Source organism: Sabethes cyaneus, chromosome 2 (assembly GCF_943734655.1).
Source record: "Sabethes cyaneus chromosome 2, idSabCyanKW18_F2, whole genome shotgun sequence".
Classification (NCBI taxonomy): Eukaryota; Metazoa; Arthropoda; class Insecta; order Diptera; family Culicidae; genus Sabethes; species Sabethes cyaneus.
The window spans coordinates 79417301-79443596 of NC_071354.1; the positions used below are offsets into that span (position 1 = coordinate 79417301).

At 41.9% G+C, this 26296-nt stretch overlaps 5 protein-coding genes across 7 annotated transcripts; 2 read left to right on the top strand and 3 right to left on the bottom strand.

Annotated features, from left to right (window-relative positions):
* Nucleotides 1–112: 112 nt before the first annotated feature.
* On the bottom strand, nucleotides 113–1291 carry LOC128737401 (CD2 antigen cytoplasmic tail-binding protein 2 homolog). Its single transcript, XM_053832030.1, has 2 exons — nucleotides 1102–1291; nucleotides 113–1025 (listed from the first exon to the last, which is right to left on the bottom strand). The coding sequence occupies exons 1-2, from the start codon at nucleotides 1242–1244 to the stop codon at nucleotides 131–133; spliced, it is 1038 nt and encodes a 345-aa protein (XP_053688005.1). The 5' UTR covers nucleotides 1245–1291; the 3' UTR covers nucleotides 113–130.
* A 1425-nt stretch (nucleotides 1292–2716) lies between these two features.
* On the bottom strand, nucleotides 2717–7259 carry LOC128735625 (uncharacterized). The gene is made up of 2 exons (XM_053830110.1): nucleotides 5371–7259; nucleotides 2717–3941 (listed from the first exon to the last, which is right to left on the bottom strand). Exons 1-2 carry the CDS (start codon nucleotides 7257–7259, stop codon nucleotides 2717–2719), a joined length of 3114 nt encoding a protein of 1037 aa, XP_053686085.1.
* Nucleotides 7260–13419: 6160 nt separating this feature from the next.
* Nucleotides 13420–16672, top strand: LOC128733788 (protein DDI1 homolog 2). 3 transcript variants are annotated; one of them, XM_053827586.1, is made up of 5 exons: nucleotides 13420–13526; nucleotides 13867–14164; nucleotides 14439–15157; nucleotides 15221–15422; nucleotides 16036–16672. In XM_053827586.1, exons 2-5 carry the CDS (start codon nucleotides 13891–13893, stop codon nucleotides 16305–16307), a joined length of 1467 nt encoding a protein of 488 aa, XP_053683561.1. In that variant the 5' UTR covers nucleotides 13420–13526; nucleotides 13867–13890; the 3' UTR covers nucleotides 16308–16672. The 3 variants fall into 3 exon arrangements, with proteins under 3 accessions (XP_053683561.1, XP_053683562.1, XP_053683559.1); XM_053827587.1 differs by lacking the exon at nucleotides 13420–13526 and adding an exon at nucleotides 13575–13662; XM_053827584.1 differs by lacking the exon at nucleotides 13420–13526 and adding an exon at nucleotides 13712–13741.
* Nucleotides 16673–16703: 31 nt separating this feature from the next.
* LOC128733789 (actin-related protein 10) lies at nucleotides 16704–18228 on the bottom strand. Its single transcript, XM_053827588.1, has 2 exons — nucleotides 18078–18228; nucleotides 16704–18014 (listed from the first exon to the last, which is right to left on the bottom strand). Exons 1-2 carry the CDS (start codon nucleotides 18146–18148, stop codon nucleotides 16943–16945), a joined length of 1143 nt encoding a protein of 380 aa, XP_053683563.1. The 5' UTR covers nucleotides 18149–18228; the 3' UTR covers nucleotides 16704–16942.
* Nucleotides 18229–19084: 856 nt separating this feature from the next.
* On the top strand, nucleotides 19085–20132 carry LOC128737476 (peptide deformylase, mitochondrial-like). The gene is made up of 3 exons (XM_053832118.1): nucleotides 19085–19298; nucleotides 19360–19737; nucleotides 19796–20132. The coding sequence occupies exons 2-3, from the start codon at nucleotides 19360–19362 to the stop codon at nucleotides 20105–20107; spliced, it is 690 nt and encodes a 229-aa protein (XP_053688093.1). The 5' UTR covers nucleotides 19085–19298; the 3' UTR covers nucleotides 20108–20132.
* The last annotated feature ends 6164 nt before the right edge of the window (nucleotides 20133–26296 follow it).

Below are 26296 nucleotides of genomic sequence, written 5' to 3' on the forward strand. Positions count from 1 at the left end.
TTGGAAAAAATATTAGCACAAATAAATATCTTTTCTTAGGTATACCTTTGTGCGTTAGGAAAGTAAGTTCCTAATATTTTTTTTATTAAAACTCTAAATTGATGTATTTTGTTTTTACAATTTTTATTGTTTATAAGTACAAATCAAAATCAATTCGTGCAGCAGAATAAAAGCGTGAATCATCCGAGCTTACTTTTCTGACAAATGCTCCACTACTAAATTTGCCTTCCTCGGCAAATTGCCGCATTTGCTCCGTCGTAAAGGGGCCAATTATCGCCTCTGCGTTTTGCTGCTCCTTGTATTCCCACATCAAAGGCTGCTTGCTCTCATCATTTTTATCTTTCGACGAGGATGGTTTTGCTTCCGAAGCACACGCTTCGTTGCCTGAACTTCCATCGACCAATTTATCTTTTTCTTTACTGTCAAAATCATCCGCGTACATGTCTAGTTCATCTCCAGCATTCGCTTTGGATTCGTTTAACTTTTTCTGAATCATTTCATAGGTTTCGTCGTAAATATCCATATTACCTTCACGGGTTAATATCTCATTAGCCAACGCAGTTAATTTGGTTACCATTTCGCTAGACTCATCAATCGTTCCAGCTTTTCTCATTTTCCAGCGTTGTGCTGTTGTCAATTTCGCTGTTTTCTTGCCAATCCTTTGAAGAGCCTTTTTAATGGTTTCAGTTGGTTCCATCATATTGAAAATACTCCGGTAAGTAGCAGACAAATCGAATGTTTTCAACTTTTCGTCATCATCTTCTGAATCGGAATCTCCCAAACCTTTCACAGCAGCATCCTTTTTATCCTTGTAGTTCGGATCGTTCTTAAGTTTGACCCAATCTATATTATCTAACCAATTATCACGAATTTCCGCTCCTTTTTTCCAAAGATAATGGCCATCTGCGTCAAAGTGTCCTTCCTCCATCTCCTCTTTCATATTAAACGGAGTGAACTTAGTCTCTCCATCAACTCGAGCGATACCTTCCTCTTCTCCTTCTATATCATTGTCGTTTAAAACGTATCTGTAAGGTTTTGAAAAGTGGCCATAAAACGGTTCCAAGCTCATCGTCATTCGAACGCAGAGGCAATCATACTCACTGGGCGTCATCGTCACCGCTATCCTCTTCGTCCGAATCCAAGGTGTGTTTGCTGCTGGACGGCCGATTGCTCTGCTGGTCGCGCACCAAGTCATCCAGATAGTTGTCCTCCTCGGCAACCACAGTAGCATTTCGTTTGGACATTATGAAGTTTAGTATTTCTGGCTTCTTTAAAAAACCATTTTTAGAAGATTTTGTAAGTAAAACCGAAACATTAAACATAAACAATCAAGAATCAATAAATTGACATTGACAGCCTTGACAGCGTTAGCGTCTCCCGATAAAAAATTCCTCCTGCTTTTCGCCCTATTCGCTATGACGGCGCCGCAGTGGAGACACCTATACATTAGTTTCGAGTATGCGTGAAGCGGAATAGCGATTTGTTAAGGAGTGCAAAAGACAGAAATATGTCGGAAATAATTTTCACGCATTCAGCTGCGGGCAGTTCTGTAAGTGGAAAAGAAGTCGTGCGGTGCCGTCATTGCGAATTAATAGCGAATTCATAAATTAACCTGGGTTCGTGCTAACTCTAACCCGAAGTTTATGAACGATACGGGCAGTTTGACAGATCGACCCGTAAACCGTAATGCTAGACAGTTTTAACCTGCGCTTCAAACTGAATGCTGTCAGTTTAACCGAGATGCAATCTCGGTTAATTTATGAACACTTTGACAGCACTTCGATTAAAACTGAGTGCTAATCGACCTGAGCCAGGTTAATTTATGAATTCGCTATAAGTTTGGTTCGCGTCAAGTCGCGTATAGGGTGAATCACCCGATTTTCGACCCGATGAATCGCCCGATTGTTGCAACGACGCTTATGGGAGTTTAGCAGGGCGATCTACACTCAAAATATTCTGCTCATGAAATTTCCATATGAAATGATTATGTATCATGAGCCGCATAAACACGATCCTTCCAGAAATACACATAAAATTTATACGCGTATGAATAGTACAGTACCCCCCCGCTAATCCGACGACTCGATAGTCCGGATCTCGCTAATCCGGAAAATTCACAATTAAAAAGCATTGTACTTCATTCAACCATACTCTGCCTTCAATGGGGGTTTTCATTTGGGTCAAGATGTTACTCATATAAATGGAAAGGGTAAATGGTGCTCCTTGCGTTCAATTTTGCCAGGAGCTCCATTTTTCATCACACTTCTCAAAAGATTCTTGCGCTTTGTTCCTAGACGTTCCGTGAGATGAGGATTTCTTTTAGCTGGCCACAACGAAACTCGCTTCCGTTGTTTTAGTAGTAGTAGCAGCAGCAGCTTTAGCTGTAGATTTATTTATAATTAGCGTTAAGAAATGTAGTATTTAAGTATAATCACCTACAAAAATCGGGTTTCACGTGTCTCTTAGCCTTAGGAACAAATCTAACCTCAACACTTTAGTATTTAAGTAGGGTTTTAATTATTTTTAGCTGCATGATTTTAATTAGGCATTTTAATAAAAAAAAGAAATTAATTTTACTTTAATATAAGAAATGGCTCAATTTTTATAAGTATTTTAGATATTTTTAGTAATCTTCTCACCTCACAAAATATATATCTTAACTGTTCAACGTTTAGTTTAGGTATGAAACAGGAAGTAGCTAATGCCAACCTCAAGTTCACAGTTTCGATGACGGATCGATGCCTACCGTTACATTAGCGTGACCAGAAGTGCTGCCAGTATTAACATTCTCTCCCCCGTAAAACTGGCCACCAGGTCCCGTTTTACCACCTTCGCCAACCTCTAAAACCGCCAACTTTGCCACAGGCCTACGCATCAACCCCCTCGCAGTTTGTACGATTGCTTGCCGTATTCTACCGTCTACCCCTTTGACCACTTCTACGATACGACCTCTTATCCAATCGTTCCTCTTGCCTTCACCGACTATCAGCACTAAATCGCCTTCCGCTATCGGTTTCGTTTCACCGCACCACTTTGGACGCTTAGTCAGCGTTGGGAGATATTCTTTCGTCCACCTGCGCCAGAAAATGTCCAGGTAGTACTGAATGCGATTCCAAGATGATCGGAGAGTGTCTGCATGAGATGTTGCTTCCACGGCCGGCTGATGAGTACCACTGGAGTTGCCCAAAAGAAAGTGGTTTGGTGTTAGGGCTTCACCCTCTTCCGATGCTATGGGTAAGTACGTCAGCGGTCGCTTGTTTACGATCGCCTCTGCCTCAACCATAAACGTTTCCAACGCCTCGTCGTTTAATTTAAGATTGTTGTGGCACGCCGTCTCTACCGCTGTCTTGACTGAGCGCACCATCCGCTCCCACGCTCCGCCCATGTGTGGAGCGCTGGGAGGGTTGAAGATCCACTTAGTAGAAGTGCCTGTGAACGTAACGGCTAGCTGGTCGCATTGTTCCTTTAGTAGTTTGGCGGCACCTTGGAAATTCGTTCCGTTGTCTGAATAAATCTCGGCTGGATATCCTCGGCGGCAGACGAACCGCCGAATGCACTTAATGCAGGAATCTGTGGAAAGACTGTACGCGATTTCCACGTGAACTGCACGCACCGTAAGGCACGTGAACAAGGCCACCCACCGTTTTGCGTTACTCCTACCAATTGTCACTGTCAGCGGTCCGAAGAAGTCTAAGCCAACGTAGGTAAATGGTCTTACAAATGATGCCATTCTCGCCAGCGGGAGTGGGGCCATACGGGGAGTTTTCGGCGATGACTTGTAGACTCTACACCATTGACACGCTTTTGCAGCACTGCTTACTGTCGTCCTAAGCCGTGGGATATGGTATCGTTGACGTACCTCGTTCACCACTGTCTCCGAGTTACCGTGCAGATACTTTCGGTGGTAGTCATCCAGTACCAGAGCTGTAAACGCATGCCTCCTAGGGAGGATAATGGGAAATTTCATATCTTCATTCACATTTGAAGCCGCTCCAATTCTGCTGTCGATACGAAGGATTCCCAAGCAGCACTTGCAACATCTTCCATGTGGCTATTAAGTCTTGTTTAAATTGCAAAAAACTTCACCGGTTACAGTATTGAAACACGCAACAAATAAGCAACTTCATGTTATTAATATGTTGGATTCAGGTTATCCAATACTTATACTGGCTGTCACAAATATATTAGTCTATATCTAGTAACATGAAACTTAATCGCAACATCGTGTTATTATAATGCCATTGCTAAACAATAATGTCACATGATGTTGCATCATGTTGATTACGGCATATTGTTAAATAAAATGTAACCAAACAAATACAACCAATGTAACATCATATTCTGCCATATTTTTATGAAAAAATATTTTTCAACGAAGGAATGTTTTTATTTCAACAATAATTACACGAACATTCATCAGGAATCCATGGCATTTACTAAAATATTATTTGATTGCAGTATCTAGTTCGATTTTACACCGCATTTTTCCATCGTAAACGAATTCTTAATCTGGCTGGGTTAATTCTTTAAACTTGAAAATAAATAAATTAATAACTTTCACGAGGCGCATCAAATAATACAAAGCAAAATTATATTTTGCACGATAAATTTTGAATGGCATGGAGATTAGCTCATAATAGGCCCAAAAAACTAAAGTCGCATTAAGAATATTAATATAAATAATTTTCGTCTTGGAGCCCTGAGAGGAAATCCCGGTTCCCGCTAAACATAATTCGTGATGAAGTTGCTCATAATTGTTTGGTTTTTGTGCGAGGAAAAAAGAGAAGAAAGTATTTTTGTTTTTGTTTTCACGCAAGTTTTGACAACGCGGCATAGGATTTCGTGGGAGTGCGAACAGGCTTAAAATCTCTTTTAGTATCGTAGTCGCAAGTTTTGACAACGCGACATAGGATTTCGTGTGAGTGCGAACAGGCATAAAATCTCTTTTAGTATCGTAGTCGCGAAAACCTGCTTGTATTTAGATAACGCGCATTGGTTTTTGTGCGAGAAAAAAAGAGAAGGAAGTATTTTTGTTTATGTTTTCACGCAAGTTTTGACAACGCGGCATAGGATTTCGTGGGAGTGCGAACAGGCTTAAAATCTCTTTTAGTATCGTAGTCGCGAATGGATAGATAACGCGCATTGATGTTCCATAAAACATCTGTGTAACAATTGGTTGCATATAGGCTCCACCTCTTGCGCTTTTTCAATCACATAACAGTTCGATAAAGGTAACTGATGCGAACTTTTACCATATTTGAATGTTTCAATTAGAGTTGCGTAACCCTTCATGCAACAAATTGTGCTGCTTGGGTTCCGTTTTCGTCAAGTAACGGACACAACTGGTAAAGATTACTATCTTTTCCTAACGGGATCTGTTGCTCTTTTGGCTTCGAAAGGTTGCGATACAACAACACCATCTCATCCGGAAAGCACTGCCACTGTGTTTCTCGTACCAGTAGTTGTTCAGCTCTTTGTAGCTCTTCCGACGTCAATGGGCCTACAGACCGTTCCTGTCCCATTATGGATTGCTTTGCGTTGGCAATGAACCGATAGACGTAGGCGGTTGCCCGGATGGCTCGGGTCAGCCGCGAAAACCGTTCCAGATTGATAAGATGTACGGGAATCTCTGCCGCTTTATGGGTGTAGCATGGACGAAGCTCTTCGTCGGTTGGTGGGGCCGGGGTTTTTTGTATTGGCCACTCTGCTTCCGGTAGCTGTAGAAAAGGTGGACCCTTAAACCAAACGCTGTCGGCTGTTAGGTCGGGACCTTTACCCCACTTTGTCGCAATGTCTGCGGGATTCTGCTTCGATGGAACCCAGCGCCAATTTTCCACGTCGGTTATCGTCAGTAACTCCCCTATTTTGCAAGCCACAAACTGTCGGTATCTACGATGTTCTGACCGTAACCAAGAGAGAACGGTGGCAGAATCACTCCACAGAAACTTTTTCGTGATGCGTACAGTATGGCTTTCCTCGATGAACTGCATCAAACGTGCACCCAAGCAAGCTGCGAGTAACTCCAAGCGGGGCACCGACTGCGTCTTCAACGGGGCGACTTTGGTCTTAGCTGTGACCAGCACGTTTTCAGGAATTCCATCGTTATTCAACGTCCGGAAGTAGGCAGCAGCGCAGTAGGCGGACTCACTCGCGTCAACAAAGATGTGTAGTTGTAGCTGTCTGTAACGATCACTTGTAGCGTCCGGGAAGTAACACCGTGGAATTTTCAACTCACGAACGTCTGCAAACAAATTCGTCCAATTTTTCCACCTTCTGTGCAGATCATCGCCCACTTTCTCATCCCATTGGATTCCAGCTCTCCACACGTCCTGCAGCAAAATCTTTCCGTGCACTGTAAAGAGGCACAACAGACCTAGAGGGTCGAAAAGTGACATCAGGCACTTCAACATCTGTCTCTTAGTGGGAGGTTCGTTGCTGTCTATCAGATTGTCGATTTCCTGCGTCATCGTCGTTGAGAAACTTAAGTAATCCTCGCCTGTCAACCACAAAAGTCCCAGCACGCGCTCATAGTCCTTCGACTTATCTGCTGCCAACTGTTTATCCTCTCTAGGGGCTACTTCTCCGAGACTGCTCAAAACTTTACTACTGTTCGACAGCCAATTTCTCAGCTCAAAGCCGCCATGCTTGTGGATGGAGCACATTTGTTGGGACACCTTGATCGCCTCCTCCACCGATTCATAGCTCTCCAGCGAGTCGTCCACATAGTGGTTCTGTATAATTCCTTCGACTGCTCGGGGGTACAACTCTCTGAATTCCTCCGCATTTTTATTTTTAATGAACTGTGCTGACGCAGGAGAGCATGTTGACCCGAACGTCATGACGTCCATAAGATAAACGTCTGGAGCATTAGATGGTTCACTGCGCCAAAGGAACCGTTGCGAGTGGCGATCCTCTTTGCGTATGTAGACCTGATGGAACATCTCCTTGATGTCCGCGGAGACGGCCACCTTAAATTGTCGAAAGCGAACTAGAACACCAGGGAGCGACGTCAGCTGGTCCGGACCCTTCAGCAGCACTGAATTTAGTGAAATTCCGTTCACGGCTGCTCGAGCGTCCCAAATCATACGAACCTTGCCTGGTTTCCGAGGATTCGTCACTGCTCCCAATGGTAAATACCACACTCGTCGTATGTCAGCATCAGCCAATTCTGCTTCGCTTGCCCGGTGCGCATAGCCTTTGCGCTGGTAATCGACTAGTTGGTTTTGCAAGTTTTTTCTCAGCTCGGGATCTCTATTCATTCACCTTTCTAGGCACTCTAGCCGTCGAAAAGCCATATTATAGCTATCAGGAAGTTCTACACAGTTATACTTCCATATTAAACCGGTTTCGTAATGTTTTCCGACGCGAATTGTAGTATCTTGCAATAGTCGCTCGGCACGCATTTCTTCCTTCGACATAAGCGGCGTTGGTGGCATTACTACAGCTTCATCCGTAATGAAAAAATCCTTGACAAGATCGTGCAAGGTATTGTCCGACGTACAATCACACATGTGACAGTTCACTGAAGATCTTTGGTCGCTAGTCCCGTTTCCACCGTAAATGCACCAACCAAGTCTTGTTTTAGCTGCGACGGGTTCCCGCACTAGCCCTTCGCATATCTTTAATGGTACCATCAAATTAAGATTGTTGACTCCAATTAACACTTTCGGAACCGCAGCGGCGTAACTCGAAACCGGAAGTCCTTTCAGGTATGCATAACGTTCAGATAATCCACTGTATGAGAGCGTTTGCGTAGGAAGTGATAACTCCTTCACTGTTTGAACTTCGCGCAACGAATGCTTTCTCCCGCCAACGCCAGATATGGTTAACGACAGCTGCTTCGAATCGTTTTCCACTCTGGTTACGTTCGCGGTCCACAGTAAACACAAAGGGGCTGCCTCGCCATCGACACCAAGTTCCTGGGCCAGGCTATCCTCCATGAGAGTCAAAGACGATCCGTCATCGAGGAATGCGAAGGTCTCCACCTTTCCTCTGGGGCCATATAAGGTGACGGGCAGTATCCTGAAGAGAAGCGATTGCTCCGTCACGCGATGCGTGTGATTTTCCGAAGCGTTCACCAACGGTTTCGTATGCGGGTTAGTACGCACTGAATGCAAAAGCGGATGATGACGAAATTCGCAGCCGTTTATTCCACAGCAGCTAGTTTTCCTGCAACTCCTTCTGCCGTGTGAGCTCAGACAGTTTCGGCAAAGTCCATTAGTTTGAACACATTTCCAACGGCCGTCAGTGGTAAGCGCCTTGAATGTACGACACTCGTATATTCGGTGACCTGTGCCCTTGCAAGCCGGGCATACCTTCGCGACATCAGACTTAGCAGATGAATTATTTCCAACACTTGATCCTGCAGCATCCACGTGAGCGTTTATATTTCCTCTGGATTTAGTTTTATTCTTCTCGAGGACGTTTACACTATTGCTGGCATACGTAGTCACTTTACTCACTGATTGCACTACACACGACATAAAGGTTCCGAACGTTTTCAAATTTACTTCAGAAAAACGCTGAAGATATGTGCCCCACTCTATTTGAAGATGTGGAGGAAGCTTCGCAACGAGTTCGACGAGGAGGGTGGGATTTGACAGGTGTGCAGTTTGACCGGCAGCTTCTAAGTGGTCGCACAGACTTTGAATTGACATTCCAAAATCAATAATGGTTTGGAATTTTTCCAGCTTCGGTGCTGGAGCTGACCGTACTTTCCCCAGGAGAGCAGAAATAAGTAGTTCAGGTCTCCCATATAACATATGGAGTGTCTCCATTATGTGAGGCACCGATTCAGGTAGAAGTAATCGGCTTTGCACAGCCTCGTATGCAGCGCCTTTTAGGCATCGTTGCAGTCGGCACAAGTTTTCTGCGCTAGAGTACCCACAAGCTAGCGTAGAGTTAATAAAGCTGCTGACAAATAGTGGCCAATCGGCGGGGTTGCCAGAGAAGGGGGGTAGATCACGCGGCATTACTTGCCTGGCGGCTAGTTGCGAGGGGGTGGGGGCGAAAGTGGCTAAATTTGTGTTAAGCAATGGTGCTTGCGCAGGTGATAAGGCAATACTGCCAAATTGTTTTATTAAATGTTGGTGGTTGGCATCAATATGGTTTAAAGGTGTATTTTCTTGTAGAGGATTTACTGGCTTACCTGGTGGCAAGGGAAATACTTCACCAGGGAGTGGCCCAGGCCACGAAGTCGATGTCGATACAGGCGGTACGGGTGCCGGTGCAGATGAACTTACATTCGTCGGTGCGGCTGCTGTCACTCGTTGAAACTGTGATCCCCAATTCACATCAGGAATCGGCACAGATGCCGTCGCAGGCATGGTCGCTGGCAAGACATTTTCAGTTGGTGGTAACGGCCCAACTGGTTGATCCGGAACGGGTTGGTCCGGAAGTTGCGCTGATGTAGATGGATGTGTAAACATAGAGGTATGATGCACCACTGGCGGCACGGGTAACGCTCTCCCAAGATTAGCGTCGGATGCCGATGAATAGTACGTTGGCGGTGGTGCCAACGCTGGTATCGCTGTACGTTCAATCGTGGATGGATGTGCGATCGTAGATCCCGCCTGTTTTTCAGAAAACCCTACAGGTACGGCGGTAAGCACAGACGCTCGTGGCTGTGTATGTTGCGAGAATACACCATTTTGTTGCAGCAACGGTAGTGGCTGCTTCATCACATACGACGGTACTGGCACGGAAACAACTGGCGGTCCGGTTGCCGGTGCATGGATTGATGCCTGCTCAGATGCTGGTACAGGAATCGTATCTGGTATGGCCTTTGTCACTGTAGACTGAGATACCGGCGCTGTAAACGGTACTGACGCGGGTATCAAATCCATCACTGCCACCGTTGGCTTTGGTTGCGCATTTGTAGGCAGTGAAACTGCTGCGGAATGTAGTAAGCACGTTGGCGTTGATTGTGCTAGTGGAATCGCACTGTTGGAAGCGACGTGCTGCGTTAAAACATCACTTGGTTGAGAAACAGCATTAATAATTCCAGTATCTGGATCAGTACACGTCGTTGTACATGAGTATCGGTGTGTCGGCATGGCGGGATGTTTAAGCGGACTTTGCAGATTGTTACCATCTGGTAACGGCTTCGGTGTTGGAATGTGGCTGCTGGTAGTAGTGGCTTTCGGTTGCGTCTGGTCGATTCGTACTGGCGGCAAATTTGTCATGCCTTCGTCCGTTGATGTCGGTACGTGGATGATTCCGGTCTGCTCTGCACACGATTTTACCCAGTTCGTAACCTTGGCGGTATTGGACTGCTTACTAACTCGACTGCCCTTACTGTTTACACTCCTGTTATCACCTTCGAGCTGCGACTCAAGCAGCTTATATTTTTCCTCGACGAACGTACGTTGTATTGCTTGGAGCTCGTTCAGCTTCTCAAGCTGCAAATTCAACCTCGGGGATCTCGCCGATTTATCGGTAGTACGGGAAACACGAGACGAGGAAACGACGCTAAGCACCTCATCTGGCTGGCACTTTGGGCATGACCATGAGCGGTTCTCGATCGACTCGGAGACACCAACACACGAAAAGTGCCACCATGCTTGACAGTTATCGCACTGCACCATATTATCCGCTCCATTTGGGCGCTCGCATTGTACGCAATCTGATCGATTCTCGTCGAGCGTTTCTGCGAGTGGTACTGTGCGATCTTCCGATTGCTCCGGGATGGACTGCATGTCGAAATTTAATCGTTCTGCGGACGATTTTTCTAAAGTTTGTTCCTAGACGTTCCGTGAGATAAGGATTTCTTTTAGCTGGCCACAACGAAACTCGCTTCCGTTGTTTTAGTAGTAGTAGCAGCAGCAGCTTTAGCTGTAGATTTATTTATAATTAGCGTTAAGAAATGTAGTATTTAAGTATAATCACCTACAAAAATCGGTTTTCACGTGTCTCTTAGCCTTAGGAACAAATCTAACCTCAACACTTTAGTATTTAAGTAGGGTTTTAATTATTTTTAGCTGCATGATTTTAATTAGGCATTTTAATAAAAAAAAGAAATTAATTTTACTTTAATATAAGAAATGGCTCAATTTTTATAAGTATTTTAGATATTTTTAGTAATCTTCTCACCTCACAAAATATATATCTTAACTGTTCAACGTTTAGTTTAGGTATGAAACAGGAAGTAGCTAATGCCAACCTCAACCCAAGTAACATTTTTGTTGTATAATAGCTTATTAAACTGTTATACAGCTGATTCACGTGGAACAAGTGCTTGATAAGCTATTGTACAACAAAAATGTTACTTGGGAAGTTCACAGTTTCGATGACGGATCGATGCCTACCGTTACATTAGCGTGACCAGAAGTGCTGCCAGTATTAACACGCTTATTTCTAAGCTAAACAAGAATTTTAACAAAGTATTTTAAGGAATAAATTGAGTATTTCTTAGTACAAAACAAATTTATTGCGTATTTGCGACAATTCTTTCGGAAATTTCCGGAGTTGTTTATGTCTGGGTGTAAACAACACGACATTTCAAACCCCACTGACGTTAGTTGGACTGTCGTATTATCGAGTTAAAATTCGGCCATGAATTTGTCGGATTAACGGGGTGGTACTGTATGTGCAATTATACACTTAAAAATTATGCGCATATGAGTAGTATTGAGCTTGCTGACGTTTGCCGCACGCACACATCGACGTGCGATTTGTTATTGCTGTTGTTAGATTTTACATTGATTTTACACGTTTGTTTTTGTTTTCCCCCAGTTATACCCCGGTAAAAAAACATACGTTTGAGTGAAAAACGATAAGTTTTTGTAACCCTTAGCAAGCTCCGCAAGCTCTATCCAGCTTTCCACGAGCGATAATGGCGGTGATTGAGCACAAGTGGGCACAATCTTTTAACATTCATTGGAGGAGCGTCGAGTTCACCCTGACGGAGTTACTATGGAAACATTCATGATTGTTTGTTGTTCGACTGTAAAAATGTAAACATCGTTAAGTTTTGCAGATCAGCGGAAGAGGAACATAATTGAACGGAAGCAAACTTTTGTGGTTTGTGGCCATAATTTCCTGAAAGCACCGGCTCAAAAAATCCCCTTTAGTATTGTGCGAATTGAATACTCGCGTGCACTCAGACAAGCATTAACTTTATATTGGTCGAGCCGTAGCTAAGTTGGCCAGCATCTCGGTCTGATAAGAAACTTGCCGTTGCGCATTTGGACGTTATTCCCGAAGTATGCGCAAACTACGAAGCCACAATCTATAAAACTTCTTATCTGTTCAATTATTCATCGTACACGAAAAGGTGGAAAATTAGCAATATGTGCGAAAACTAAACAATGTTTATATTTTTACACTTGAACAACAAACAATCATGGATGTTCCCACAGTAACTCCTTCAGGGCGAACCTGATGCTCCTCCAATGAATGTCAAAAGATTGTGCCCTCTTGTGCTCAATATCCGCCATTATCGTTCGTGGAAAGCTGGATAGAGCTTGCTAAGCCCAGTGCGAAAGGCTACAAAAACTTATCGTCACTGACGAACTGACATGACACTTAGAAGAAAATCCTTTAAAAACCATCGTCCTGCACATTTTGCTTGCACACTAGCACCCTCTGTTATGCATGTTGCGGAGTAGCTTGTATTTGCAGGGTTTTATGCTGTAGGGTTTTGTACATTTGAATGGTTTTATGCTGAAAACTCAAAGCAACACTTGCGCGCCGCTGTGTGGCCATGTTGCGAAACTTGCTTTTTTGAAAAATGAGTGGTTTTTGATTGGACAATGAAATTAACGCGAGTGTCTCGTCTGTTTGTCTGTGTGAAAAGCATAGGGTTACCAACGTATTTTGGACCCCATCAGCACCTGTACATAATTTGGACACTTACAGCAAAATCAAATGGAAGTGTCCAAATTATGTATAGCTGCTGATGGGGTACAAAATACGTTGGTTACCCTATGTTCAGGTCCTTGAATTGTTACGTTTAAGATTTTACATGTGTTTACGACTTTTTGAAAGAGTATCCGATTGAGTAGAATATACTCTATCTGTAAGTACTTTTAATGAGCGTGTATACTACCGCTACTCGCATAGATCATTACACGGGAGCTCCTAACCACACTTTTTTGACAGCACTTGGTGGTTTGTTTACGTGGTGTTAAATTTTGAATTGAGTTTTCTATCTTTGTCCGGCAGATAATGATAGAAATTTATAGTTTTTATTGAAGAGAAAGTGCCTTACATGCATTTTACAGAAATTGATGCAGTAATCCTTCACGAAATTTCAAATCGAAACTGCTGGATGTGACAAAAACATGTAAACAAACCACCAAGTGGTGTCATTTGACGGCAAAATGACGTCATCGCAAAATGATCTATAACCGCTCCGTTACCTAAGGGAGTTGCTTATATAAATGGGACTGTTTTGCTAGTAGCGGTAGCATATGCTTGATTCGCACTTCCACTAACTTGTCAACACCAACAGTGAGTTAACAAAACGGTGACAACGCGTTTGTATTAAAGTTCGTGCATATTTTTAATTTTTTGCAGAGTTGCAGGTATTTTTACAAAATTTTGCTTGTAATTGAAAAAGTAACTTGTTTTCGTGGAAAAGTTTTGATAGTTTTTTGTGTCTTTAATAAAAGAATCGCTCTCGAACAGGTTCAATTTGTGAACAGCAACAAAATTTATCAAGTGGGTCGATTGGGTATTGGGAATGCTAAGGAAAAAGTCAGATGTCCTTAGATTTCCGACGGATAAATTTTTCATCATGGTCAATCAGCATGATTTTCACTTTATTTTCTTTGTACTCTTGCTTTGAATTTTGGTTGTGTTTTCGATGTTTTAAAATTGACGATTGCCGTAGTGGTGGTTTTTAACATAACTTTTCTTGCGTAGATATCAGCTTATTTGGAAGACAAAATGCGGGTTACAGTAACAACAATGGCAGATTACACCTTTCCGTTGGAAGTATCTGATGACATGGAACTGGAAAATTTTAAAGCGCTTTGCGAAATCGAAAGTGGCTTCCCGGCAAGTGAGATCGTTATTTCTCTGAATGGACAACCATTACTTGACGACAAAAAGACGCTTATTGAACTGGGTATCCGAGACGGGGACGTTATTATGCTTCAACACATAATGCAAGCTACCCAGCAGGTATCACAGGCTGCTCGAACTCGGCCACAGCAGGCAGGTAAGAAGATTAACGTTAGAAAACATTTGCACCAAAAAAGGGTCAATATACCCTTTTGAATGTGAATTATTTATTTACGTAGGAATAATGCAAGCGAGAAAAATGCAAACGATCTCCTACTGATTATCGGTTGAGAATTTCTAAAAATATTCCACATTGCTACGAGCTCCTGTAAACAGATTTAACGAATACCATTTAAGCTTTTCACATCAGTTGTGAAATTTTATTGAATTGAATAACAATACAAAAGTAAAATAGTATCACATTTTTTCAGAACCGTCCCGCTTGGCTAGTTTGGATTTCAGCTCCATACAGGTTCCGTCAGCTGTTGCTTCTAGTAGTGGAAATTCTGGTTTACTTAATAACAACCGTCCGTCGCCTACGGTTGCTCCAGAGGATGATCCGGCTGTTGTGCGTGAAATGTTTCTTTCAAATCCGGACCAGCTGGCATTACTAAAGCAAAACAATCCTCGTTTAGCGGAAGCACTGCTTTCCGGAAATTTAGAAACATTTGCCACAGTGTTAAAAAAACAGATAGCAGAACGAATGGAGAAGCAACAACAACGAATGCGTATTTTGCAGGCAAGTCCATTTGATGCGGAAGCCCAGCGTCTAATTGCGGAGGAAATCAAGCAGAAGAACATCGAAGCGAACATGGAAGCAGCGATGGAGTACAATCCGGAAACTTTCGGAACAGTAGTGATGCTCTATATCAATTGTCGTGTCAATGGGCATCCAGTAAAAGCATTTATCGATTCGGGGGCCCAAGCAACCATAATGAGTGCCGCAGCCGCTGAGCGGTGCAACATTATGAGACTTGTCGATACCAGATGGGCTGGCATTGCGAAGGGTGTTGGCGTGCAGAAAATTATCGGCCGAATTCACATGGTGCAGATTCAAATCGAAAACGATTTCCTTACTTCAAGTTTTTCGGTGCTGGAAGAACAACCGATGGATATGTTACTGGGGCTGGACATGCTTAAACGTCATCAGGTTTTGAAAAAGCCCAATTTAAAATTGTTTCTGGTGTATAATTTAAATGTTCTTATTTTGCAGTGCAACATTGACCTCAAAAGTGGAGTGCTACGAATTGGAACGACTGGAACCGAAACAAAGTTTTTAGCGGAAGGAGACTTACCAGAGTGTGCCCGGTTGACCGGCAGCCCAGAAGAACAACACAAGGCGATGACAGAATCGGCACGCATTGCTGAGGAGCTAGCCATGAAGGAGGCAATCCTCAAAAGTCAGCAAGATCAAGGTTAGTTTGCAGTATTACAGCTATTTGCTTTTATCTAGCAATAGTTGTTTTTTTTGCATTGGTAATTACCATGATAAAAAGTCGACTTATTTAAAATGAATTCCATTGTTTTTTTTTCCTGTTGGGTACATTTTCCACTACGACCAGTTATTTGATCTATTATGGCAGGCCCCTGTTTATTGTACGTCACATCAGGGTGTCGTATCACTATTAGTATGAGTTTCCATTCCATTAGTTGCTTGCTATTGCTAAATATCAAAAAAATTATGAAACATCGCACAGTTCGATGGGTTAGCTTTGAGAAAACCCTCTGAAAAATTAATACAATGTCGAATTGTTAATTGTTAATTGTTGTCAGAGTCCAATCATATTTAACTCCATAGTTTTTTCTGTACAGTTTGGCAATTTAATGTATTAGCAGCTTAATGTTGTTTTTGTTACGAAGCACTTGCAGCATAGTAACATTTAAATGTCCTCTCTCGAAAAAATTTGCTTAAATAGAAAATACCCATATGAAAATCTTACACTATTCCTTTGTTCATCATGTTCGCTTTATTTTACCGGATAAATAAAATTCTTATTTTAAACGGATATTCAATTGTGCGTATTTCAGCATCATCCAGTGTCAACAATAACAATGTGACCCCTACTGGTAGCAGCAGCAGCAGTACTCCTACCTCTTCTGGTCAGCAAAAATCACAATCGGCAATAGTATCGACTGAAAATGTCCCACTCGTTATACTACCAACGGATAAGTTCACTGAACTGGACGTTGTCGAATTAGAATCAATGGGTTTTAGCCGGCAAATGGTAATTACTGAGCTCAGGGCTGCCGATGGGGATAAAACCAAGGCCACTTCGGGACTTTTTGCTAAACTAGGATAAACGGCGAGCCTAGATCGTCTGATCGGCGTATTGGCGGCATTTGTTTGACAATTTATATCGAGGTTTACTTTTGTGGATCAATCAATCACTAATATTGGCATGCATTTCTCTGTTTGACTCTAACTGAAAGCATCGAACAATTCGTGTTATTCTCGATGTAAACTATACATTTACATGATAGATTTCTGTTTTTTCTCCGCAAGCATAGGTTTAAAAATGGGACTTGCTAGGCTAAGCTGACCTCATTATATTTTGATCAGTCAAATAATTTCTGAACATCCTGTTTATTTACACATACTAATTAGGTTAAATGAAATCTAAACACAAATGCACTGACATCGTAAGGGTTACTTAAGTATAATAAAAATGCATTGAATTTTAGTAATAATTCCGGAGTTTTATTCAATATATGGTTTTAAATATTTTACATAAATAATTAAGCAAACATTCTATCGAAGCATAGCACAAATTCGAATGATAATTGTATCGGTTGTATCAAGAACCTTTTTAATGTTTATCTGCGTGGGTTATTTATGAGTTATTACTAGCGAGAAAAAGTATCGCAGGAGGCTTCCTGATATATTCCAACTCGCTACGCTTTATTTCGTCTAAAAGGTATAACGTAATTTTCGCTGCTAAACTCTTCCGTGGGACCGTGTTTCGTCGTAGTTGGTAAAGTCCGGTAGTTGCTGATTTTTGCTGTACGCTTCTCGCGCAATGGACTTAGACAGTACCAAATCCGTTGCTCCATATATAGAACCACCCAACCAACCGGTGAAATTGGCTTTAGACGGTGGTTTGTGGAACTTGACAGTCTTTAAAAACAACTTATCTTTGTACTGATCGCATTGCAACAATGCTAGCAATTCTGCCTTCAGTCTAGCAGCCAGACCAAGTACCATCGTTGTACCACCAATTAGCACGATGTTTTCCGCCAATGCTTTACGCATGTCTTTTGGACATTTCAAAATAGAGTTTAGAATGATATTTGCTAAATTGAGATGGTCGTTGTCCTTCGGGAAAAGTACTTCAAAGGCTGTTTCCCGAATTATACCAGGAATTTTGATCGTTTCGTCTCCTTTAATAGGGTAGTCGACTTCCGGACACGGTTGGAATTTTTCATCGTTGCGCCACTTTCTTGCTCTGTCAACGGTAGTTACAAAACAGGTCCGTACCTTAATATCTTCAATTATGTAGTCGGTAAGCAATTGGTCGTCAGCTCCATTTAGTATGAGGTCGCCTTTGATGCGCTCGTGAACAGCTTCAGCTGCCAGGGGTTGCGCTTCCCAGGCAAAAAGAGCTTGAACTCCACTATACACTGGCACTACAACAGCTTCTTTATATCCAATATCTACTACCAGAGCTGTGTCTACTGCCAACGTAGCCAAAACCACTAGGTGTATCGGGACGTAGAAAATCGACGACACGTCGAAATGACAGAACAATGCTTTCGCAAGATTTTCTCGAATTTGTGTCGGGCAGAGCACTGATTCAACGATAACAATCTTACGTTCTTTCGGACTGACCAGAACATACTTGAAGAAAATTATTTTCAGAAATTCTACCAACTGATCATACAGGTCTGTTTCGTTAGCATAGTCGAACAGCTTTTTGTTTGGTGTCGTCTGGCCGTTGCTTTTTGCTTTATGATCCAACAAATCTGATGGAATGATACTGCGTGGATGCGGTTCCCCAGCAAATCCTAATCTGTTAGTATGACAAAAGAATACTGTACAAACGGAAAAATGTTAATGGCAGTATCCATCTTACTTGGTAAATGCGTATCCCAACTCCAGAACTATTGCTGGTTTTTCTTGTAGCACGGTATCGAAAAGAGGCATGCTTCAAACTAAAGCTTTTCCTTTTTTTATACCTGCCCAAAATTGAAAAAATTAAAATTCTGCAAAAAACTGCTGCAGACAGATGACGACATCAATAAGATTGCAACAGAATGAAAACAAACAAATGTCAAAGCAAAGATGCCGTACACGCTTATAAAATTTGGCTCAGTTTAACAAAAAGTGGAACCAAATCGGCACTCTGCGTCAGAGCTGCCAGGCTGGCTGCCACAAATACTATTTGGGACCCTAATTACCGTTTTTTCCACCCCATCGGCAGGCAACCATGTTTTCGCTGCCAACATCTCGTGTGTGCGAAAATGATATATAGCATGTCAGCACTGCGTTTCACTCAACTGCCAGCAGTCTGATTTGGGCCCGCTGTCAAATTTTGAGCCCACGACATGTTGTCGCTGACGTTTACTGCAGCTCGTTATAGAGATGTCGATGGGGTGGGTTTTTCCGAAGTATTTTATTTTCTCGGTGTAATCTTTTAACAAACATATTGCTAATTGCAAGAGAAATTGTCCAATCAATAAGTGCGAAATCGCTCTTAAAAATGCTATTTTAGCTTAAACTGTTTCGGTCTCTTCGGCGCACTTATTGCTTGGAATGTAACGAAAAAGTGCGCCGAAGATGCCGAAACGATTTAAGCTAAAATATCACTTTTATGAGCGATATCGCACTTTGTATGGTACAATTTTCCTTGGAATCAGCAATAAATAGTTTATGAAGTACTTTAAAATTCAGAAACACTAGTAGAGCCAGAAAGGCCAGAAGTCACAGCAACTGAAATAATTGATGGGTCCCAAATTTATGCATGCACAAATATCTGTATTTGTGGCAGCTCTACTTTGGAAAGGGATGCGCAATATGGCAACACTCTAAATTAAATAAGAACACTGTTAGGAGAGTATTGTCTTATTATTTTCACGCCAATATTTTGATCCTTGATGGTGCTCCGTGCTCGTTGTGCTCGATGTCATGTGCTGGTGCTGACTTTTTCGTGAGAAAATTGGACGTGCTCGAGCGGCAGATGAGCAGCGATCTACTACAAGACAGATAGAGCCACTAGCACTAGCATTGTGCATTAGGTTTCGTTCTATAAAACAATTTTATGCCGCTACCGGTATTATAGACATCGAAGCCGGAGGTATTTAGATTAGAATATTTTGATATTTCTTGGTTTTCTACTAACAATTTTGTTTGGTTAGATGTTTCTTGTACAAATCCAGCGGCGAAATTTGTCTAACACAGTGCAACTGGCGTCGTCATTTAGCCGCTGGTATCGTGATTTATGGCGCCCGGGACCGGCTAACGAACCGCCTTACGATCATGTAGCGCAGATTGGCGATCCAGTTCTACGGCAAAAAGCAGACTTGGTCCCGGCGGACATGGTTACGTCCCCAGAAGTGCAATATTTGGTAAAAACTATGGTCGATGTGATGCAGAAATTCAATTGTGTTGGTTTAGCAGCACCACAGATAGGAATTCCTCTTCGCATAATGGTAATGGAGTTTAAGGAAAAATTGAGGAACGAATATAGTAGCTCAGAGTATAAACTTAATGAAATGCAAACTCTGCCACTGATAGTGAGAAATTAGGTGCATAATTATCCATGCAGCAATATTATTGACGTATATTTTTTAGGTCTTCATTAATCCAGAAATGAAAGTAATCAACTACGAGAAGAAAACATTTGCCGAAGCATGTCAAAGCGTTCGAGGATTCTCTGGCGAGGTGGCTAGATATTCGGAAATATTACTACGTGGTCTTGGCCAAGATGGTTCCAAGAAAGAGCTAGCTCTAAAGGGATGGAATGCACGGATTGCGCAACACGAAATGGATCACCTTGACGGCGTTATCTACACGGATCTAATGAACCGGCAGACGTTCACTTGCACCTGTTGGCAAGCAGTAAATGAAAAACGAGGAAGGGTGAGTATATTTTTTCATAAATGAAATATTAGGCAGAAAATTATATGAATTGTAGTACCAATTATTGAGTCATCGCACGCACTTTGTAGAGAAAATACCCTAAATTGAGAGTTTCCTAGAGATTGTACCTATGGCAATTTCGGGTCACAATTCTTGCTTAAATGTATATTTGAATATACATATATAATACATAATCTATACATTAGACACATACATACATTGCGTCCTCCCGCTATGATCCCGTTCGCATTATTTTAAATAGATGCACCAACAAGATTTGAAGAACAGGTTACACATGTCAAATTTGACCATTCGGTGTCATGGGTATGACCTGTTTGGGAAAATATAAATTTCGTTTATGCAATCTACAATGTGTAAAAGTTGAGCAATGTTAGCTGAATAGTTACACTTCGTAGCACAATAGTTAAATATGGGCCATTCCATCGAAAGTGGACAAATTGGATCCAACCATCAGCGATTTCAACCAAAGTTGGCATAATTGTTCATTCCGTTCCACGGGTTTTTGGCCACGCAATCGAATGATGTTATCAGTTTTTATCTTATTTCTGGCTTTAGTTTTCAAAAGGTCGCATAATCCATGCAAAAGAGTTGATTATGCGACCTTCTGAAAACTAAAGTTAGATTTGTCATGATGTTGGCAAATATTATGCAAAATATTATGTTGATGTTATGCAAAGAAGTTCGTAGAATCGAAGAGGATTGTTCCAAGTTTTATTTTCTCAAAATCTTGTCTGCTGTAGTCCAATAAGTTTAAATATTGCTAAAAATAGACGAAAAATAGCAAAACTTGATACTTTCGATGACAAATAGGAAGGGGTGGGCACCTCGCGATTCGCCGGAAAATTTTACATTAGATCACTTATATTTTATCCGCTGGCAGGCCGGTTCTGAATTTCGTTCGTTTTTAAGGTAGTTTTACCCATAGTGCAATGAAGTGTTAATAAAGCCATTTTCAAAATCAGTTTGAAGTTTCGAATAATCTCCGGAGTGAAATACCACATTAGTCGACATAACAATGCATTATATTAAATTGTATTTGTACGAAATTGTTACTTTTATTTAAATTTATACAAAAGTATCCAGAACATGAACATTGATTATGTTGATTCTATGTTAAAAATGCATCTTTTTCATCAAAATACATTATTTAGCCATGCTGTACAGCTGTAGGCAGACGAGTTTAAACATATATATTTACTAACGAACCAGATAGAATTACGCCTGCCCCAGATATTCAAAACGCCATATTTTCCAAACTATTAATATGTATTGTTTTTTCTAGTTAAGTGATTCTTATGTAGAATTTGCTGGTGAACATTTTAAGCATATTCATTTGAAAATAAAATGGGGGTGTTTTGAGATATTCGCATTTTTCGTTTTAAATTGCAAAAAAATGAATGATGTTGACAAATTATATAAAACTGATAACATCATTCGATTGCGCTGCCAAAAACCCATAGAAAAAGTATATTGACAAGTCTTCACATCAAACTGTTTCAAGGATATTTAAACCCGAAAAATGTTTTTTTTTTGAAAATCTGTAAAAAAGAGAGTAGCGCCACTGCTAGGGAGATTGATCAAAAACTATCCGTCCGGAAAGGATTATACCAACTTGATCGTATTGACATACCAATGCTGCTTTTCAAATTGCAATAAATTGGAACTGGGCCAGGGTTCCTGAAATTGCTTGAATCGTATTTAACTAAGCGCCAACAACTAATTAAATTTACCGGATAGAACTCGAATCTAATTCAAGACATTTCTGAAGCGTTCGTGTTTACCTGGACCTGACGGTTGACGGTATCCCAGCGGCAGTCTTCACCCGTTGTGCAATGGCATTAGTGGAGCGTTTGTGTCTTATATTCAACAAATCGTTCGAGGATGGAAAATTGTCGACGATCTGGAAGCAGTTACCTATGCTTCTGTTGTTAAAATTGGCGACCGCCGGTATGTTCGCAATTATCGGGGCAATAGCAATCTTTCAGCTGCATCGAAATTATTTTAAATAGTTGTGAGTAATGTTATCCTTGCTAGAACAAAATGCTATATTTCCACCGTCCAACACGGATTTATGCCTGATCGATCCGTATGCACGAACCTTATGGATTTTACGTCTACTTGTATTTCCCATAGAACAAAAAGCGCAAAACGGCGTAACCTATACTGATTCAAAAGCAGCGTTCGATCGTACTGACCATAAAATACTACTACAGAAAATCCCGGAGCTCCTATTTATGCGCTCTTCCCGGTTCATTAATTTATCGGGTGTGCCTTAAGGCAGCAGCACGGGACCTTTACTGTTTGTGCTTTTTATCAACGATATCGCCCAGCTGCTTGGAGTTAGATGCAAGCTAATGTACGCTGATGATTTGATATTGTTTATTTGATATTATATTTGATATTTGATATTCACCAGTTCATTCTAATGGGAACGGAACGGGTGCAAAAACGTTTTTTCCGGCTTGCACTACGAGACTTTCCTTGGCGAGATCCAGCAAATCTACCACCGTATCCCGATCGTTGTCGTCTTCTGCGTCTACAAACACTCGAGCGGCGTAGGTTCAGCAAGCTGTATGTGTAGCAAAGATTCTAAAAGGCGAGATCGATTCATCGGCAATTCTGTTTGCTTTGAGCTTCCGTGCGTCGCAACGCTCCCTCCGAGCAACCGAACTACTGCAGCCGAGTTTTCGTCGAACAACTTTTGGATGCAACGAACCAATAACTTCCTACATTCGAACTTTCTCTGCAGTTGAAACCCTCTGAGTTCGGTGAACCTTCACATAAGTTTGCACAGAAGATATCTAATACTAGTTTTTTATAAGCATGACTAATATTCAATATCGTGAGGTGACCGATAGGTGGAAGCAGCACTTCGACGAACACCTGAATGTCGCCCAGGCGGAGAACCATGGCGGCGGGGAAAGCGATTTCGACGGTGCAACAAACGGGGAAGAGGTGCCAGCCCCAACGATAGGCGAAGTTAGGGAGGCCATCATGCAGCTAAAGAACAACAAGTCAGCTGGAAAAGATGGCATCGGAACGGAGCTTATTAAAATGGGACCAGAAAAGCTGGCCGGTTGTCTACACCGACTAATTGTTAGAATTTGGGGTACGGAACAGCTACCGGAGGAGTGGAAAGATGGGGTTATCTGCCCGATCTATAAAAAGGGCGACAAGTTGGACTGTGAAAACTATCGAGCGATCACTGTTCTCAATGCCGCCTATAAAGTGCTGTCCCAAATCATTTTCCGCCGTCTATCACCAATTGCGAATAGATTTGTGGGAACTTATCAAGCCGGCTTCGTCGAAGGTCGGTCTACAACGGATCAAATATTTACACTGCGGCAAATCCTCCAAAAGGGCCGGGAATAAAGAGTTCCCACGCATCATTTGTTCGTTGACTTCAAAGTTGCATATGATACCATCGACCGGAAAGAGCTATGGAAAATCATGGACGAGAACAGCTTCTCCAGGAAGCTCATCAAACTGATTAAATCTATATAGTGCTGTGTTCGGATTTCGGGTGGATTGTCAGGTTCATTCGAATCACACAGAGGGCTTCGTCTAGGTTATGGTCTTTCATGCCTGCTGTTCAACATAGCGCTACAAGGTGTTATGAACCGAGCGGATATCAACACGCGGGGCACGATATTCACGAAATCTAGTCAATTCGTCTGCTTTGCCGATGACATGGATATTATAGGCAGAACATCTGTGGCGGTGGCTGAACAGTACAACAGACTAAAGCGCGAAGCAGTAAAGATTGGGTTAAAGGTAAATACGTCTAAAACAAAGTACATGCTGGCCAGCGGAACCGAGGCCGAACGACACCGCTTGAGCAGTAGTATATTGATCGACGGCGATGAGTTTGAGGTAGTCGATAAATTTGTCTACCTTGGCTCACTGGTAACGGCGGACAATGATACCAGCCGTGAGATTAGGAGGCGTATTATTAGCGGAAGTCGTGCTTACTATGGGCTTCGCAAGCAATTGAGACTAAGTCCCCGTACAAAGTGCACCCTGCACAAGACGCTTACTAGACCGGTTGTTCTCGAGGAGGACCTGCGAATGCTCGGAGTTTTCGAACGACGAGTGCTAAGAACGATCTTCGACGGCGTACACGAGAACGGAGTATGGAGGCGGAGGATGAACCATGAACTCGCACAGCTCTATGGCGCACCCAGTATCCAGAAGGTGGCTAGAGCTGGACGGATACGATGGGCAGGGCATGTTGCAAGAATGCCGGACAACTACCCTGCACAGATGGTGTTCGCCTCAAATCCGGTAGGAACAAGACGACCAGGAGCGCAGCGAGCAAGCCACCTAAGTAAGTAATATTCAATAAGACAACTGTGTCAGTTGAATTTCACATTCAAACAAACAAATAAACAAATTTCTGGGGTCCCACCAGGCTCTCATTTGGAACCTCTTCAAAAGTCTATTAGAACTTAATGTAAAGGAATGCAACCTAATGTTATTTAGGAGAAAAGGAATCATTCCAAAATTATCAATCAGATTAGGAAATCAAATAGTATAAAAAGGCGAGAAAGTTAAGATTTTTGAATTGTCTTAGACTCCAAACCTAGCTCCATACGAACTTTCATCGACCATTATAACGCCACCATCATACACAAGACAAATAACATGCTACGTTTTATTAAATGCTTCAGCTATAGTTTTTTGGACCCATATACCACCAAATCACTATATACTGCCTATGTGAGGACAATACTGGAATACTGCAGCACTGTATGGTCCCTTTTTTAATCATGCCCAAAGAAAGAATACAATCAATACAAAAAGAATTTCTCATACATGCTCTTCGTTAAGGGGCCATCCAGATACCACGTGGACAGAAAAATTCCAATTTTCAACCCCCCCCCAACATTTTTACATTTTGAAAGTTTTGGTTTTCAACTTCATTTATGCAATATTTATTGAAAAAGCTTACGTGAAAGGAAGCTCCAGTCTAAAGTCACCGACACAATGCATACGAATTTTTAGTCGTTGCGGAAGTTTGAGTTTTTCCATGGTTTTTCCGTCAATTTTCCTCAGCGTCTTGAAATCCGTATGTAAGGTGTTTGGATCTTAATTCATGTTCTACTGCAAATTTTTTTTTTGGGTGGTTTTAACCCAAAGGGTCATTCACCACTACTGCAAATTATTATTATCGACTGCAAGAAAATCCGTTTCAGCTTAACTTTCGCTTGACGATTCTTCTTTGTCCAGAATATTCCCTACTAGCACGGTTGTTACAAAGTTGTTGTGGTAGCCGAAATATGACTAATTTCAGTCTTAATTCGGTTGCTTCAACTAAATGGACCTAAAGTGTGCTACTGGGTCTTTGTCTAACCAGAGCACTTCAGCTTGACCGTCTACTTCAACACAACACAAGATCTTTCCGACACGATGTGATTCGTAAAATTTTCTGAAGGCGAATCCTTTTGGAAATACGTTGCCCAGGGATACCTTTTTGTGGTGAGCTGCATTTGATGTTGAGGCAAAATGCCATCCACATTTGGTGCAAGCGATGCAATATTCGTGGATTCATCCAGGCTAGGCAGTCAATATCTAAGTGTACTAACGCAGGCTTAATCTTTTCAACAAGATTTATGCCAGATATGTGCTCTCGTAATGCTCGGTTCATGTATTTAGATCAACATATGCCTCAGAAGATAAAACTTTATTTAAGGTGTAATTAGTCGTCATCGATTCTGCCAATTTCAAAAGAAGTTTTTTTGTTTGAAACAAAAATTCTGTCCATGAAAATTAATTCGCTGTGTTCAGATTGGCAAGAAGAATGCAGTATTTACGTTTTTATAAACAGAATCCCGCTTTTGGGCCCAAAAACTGCTTCCGAAATTGGGCTCTCCGACGAAAAGCTAATGACTGCTAATTTCCCGTTAAGCTCAAAAACAATCACTGATCAATGGTCAATGTTTTTAATTTCTATTTTTTGTAGGAAAAAAAAACTTGTCCACGTGGACATTTTCCATACCCCCTCCCCCCCTTCCGTGGACAAGCATGGACATTTTTATACCCCCCACCCCCCTCTAAGCTGTCCACGTGGTATATGGATGGCCCCTAATTATGTTGGACAGCATTTCCTCTTCCATCATACGAAGCACGCTACATGCTTATAAATATACAATGTATAATCATCAAAAGAGCGTCATATGCAATGGTTTTATT